At 54.8% G+C, this 2,129-nt stretch overlaps 1 protein-coding gene across 1 annotated transcript; it reads right to left on the reverse strand.

Annotated features, from left to right (window-relative positions):
• Positions 1-106: 106 nt before the first annotated feature.
• DDX28 (DEAD-box helicase 28) lies at positions 107-2,031 on the reverse strand. The gene has a single exon (XM_083749930.1). The coding sequence runs from the start codon at positions 1,917-1,919 to the stop codon at positions 261-263; it is 1,659 nt and encodes a 552-aa protein (XP_083606056.1). The 5' UTR covers positions 1,920-2,031; the 3' UTR covers positions 107-260.
• Between the last annotated feature and the right edge of the window lie 98 nt (positions 2,032-2,129).

A 2,129-nucleotide genomic window follows, 5' to 3' on the forward strand; every position in this document is an offset into this window, starting at 1 on the left:
ACAGAATAGTTCCTCCCTCCCCTTTATCTGATGGATGTGCTCACCTAACACACAAGCATGAGCCTACATGAAACTGAGAAGTCAGACAATTCCATTCCAACAGTAATTTATTCTTGTGCCTTTAATGAGTACACATAGTTATTTGGTTGGGCTGCTCTTTTGCATAGGTTCTCAACCTAAGTACACGGAATGTTTGATTGCACTTACACAGTCAAGTACCTATTCAAACATCACTTTAAACTAGAATCCTTTGGTGAGACTCAGGGCTTTTTCTTTTTAGACAAAGCTTCTTTAACAACAGGTTCCATCCCTGGCAATGGAGTCCTTTTACGAGCTGCAGTTTCTATTTTCCGGACAAGGTCCACATCCCACCTGTGGGTTACAAAGCTAACTGCAGTCCCAGGGAACTTACTGCCTGTGCGACCAATACGCCCAACACGGTGCAGATAATCGTGCAGTGTTGCTGGGAAGTCATAGTTCACAACTAGCTCCACATGGGTGGTGTCCAGACCCCGGGAAGCAATATCAGTGCATACTAAGATGTCAAACTGGCCTTTCTGGAAGGTGTCAAAGATGCCAGCTCTCTCAAGTGCTGGCATCTGTCCTTGCAGGCGTAGGTGTTTAATTTTATGATCATCCAAAATGTAACCAAGCCAGTTGACAGTGCTGGCCTTGTTGCAGAAAATCAAAACAGCTCCAGATGAGGGCCCCCGGTCTTTTATAAGCTGCAACAGCTCCACCACCTTGTCAGCGCCTTTCAGACGCACAAACTTTTGCTCAACATGAGGTTGAAGACGATGCAGACTAAAGCTTTTTAGGACATTGAAGCTGCTCAGATCAGTGACTTTACTCAGCAGGTCACCCAACCCCTTTGGAAGGGTGGCTCCTACAGCCACTAACTGGGCTTTAGGATTCCAAACATCACCAAGTTCCTCAGGGCTAGTGGCAAAGAAGGCATGCCGAAGCACATCTTCCACAAGGTCTACAAATGTGGGATCCAGCAAGGTGTCCACTTCATCCAACACTAGGCAGCACAGCTTTTCCAGGGACAATCCCTTTCTCTGCAAAGCCTTATACAGTGCACCTGGTGTGGCCACCAAGAGATCAGCAGGACCAGCCCGGAGCTTCTGCTGGACAGAGTGTTTGCCCCGGCCACCACCTATATCTGTCACCTGCAAGTCCAGTGGAGTGCACAGGTAAGAGGCAACGCGTCGCACCTGTCCTGCAAGCTCCCGGGATGGCAACACCACCAAGGAGCGGGGGGCAGGGATAGCAGCGGCCCCATATGTGAGGGCCGGGGATTGCAAGAGCCGCTGGATAAGGGGCAGCAGGTAGGCCAGGGTTTTCCCGCTGCCAGTCTCTGCAGCACACAGCGCATTGCACCCCGTCAGCAGGGGAGGGATGGCACGTATCTGCACAGCAGTGGGCTTAGAGATGCTGAGAACATCCTCTAAGATGGAGGCCAGCTGTGGCTGCACTCCCAGAGCTTGGAAAGAGGAGGGAGCAGCATCGGGGTCTCGCTCCTGAGGCGCCTCCTGTCGCATTCGCTGCAGCTGGAAATAGTCCCCCCGAGACAAGCGATGCTTCCAGCCAGCCGAGACCAAGGGCGGCTGTTCCCAGCGCCCCACCGTGTGGCGAGCGGCTTGACTGAGTTCCGGCCGCCGGCTCCGCAGCAAAAGCTTCCCAGTCCGAGGAATGTCAGCTGCGGGGGCGCCTCTTCCTCTGCGCCTGAAGGAGCCCCGCTCCAGCCGGAGTTGCCATGCACGCGGGATCCGCACCACCTTCTCCTTCTCCGACTCCGGTGCGGGCGGCGGTCCGCCGGAGCTCGGGCGGAGGACCCAGCGGTGGAAACGCAGCCGCAGCCACGGGGAAAAGCGGGCCGGGGCGCCCCGAGGGGCCCCGCACGCAGCGAGAGCCATGAGACGGAGCCTCCGCAAAGCAGAATAGGAAAGTTTCGCTAAGAGTCGCGTTCTAATGACGTCTCAAGCCCGCTCTTGTTTCTATTCGGCGATCGGCCTCACCGCATGCGGTCGTCGGCTGATGACGTAAACCGCGTGCGCTGTGCCGCGTTCAGAGAATGAACAGTTGGTACGCCATAGAGAAAGAAGTAGAGTGATACTTCCGCATGA

This window comes from Podarcis gaigeae (genome assembly GCF_964106915.1).
Source record: "Podarcis gaigeae genome assembly, chromosome: 8".
Lineage (NCBI taxonomy): Eukaryota > Metazoa > Chordata > Lepidosauria > Squamata > Lacertidae > Podarcis > Podarcis gaigeae.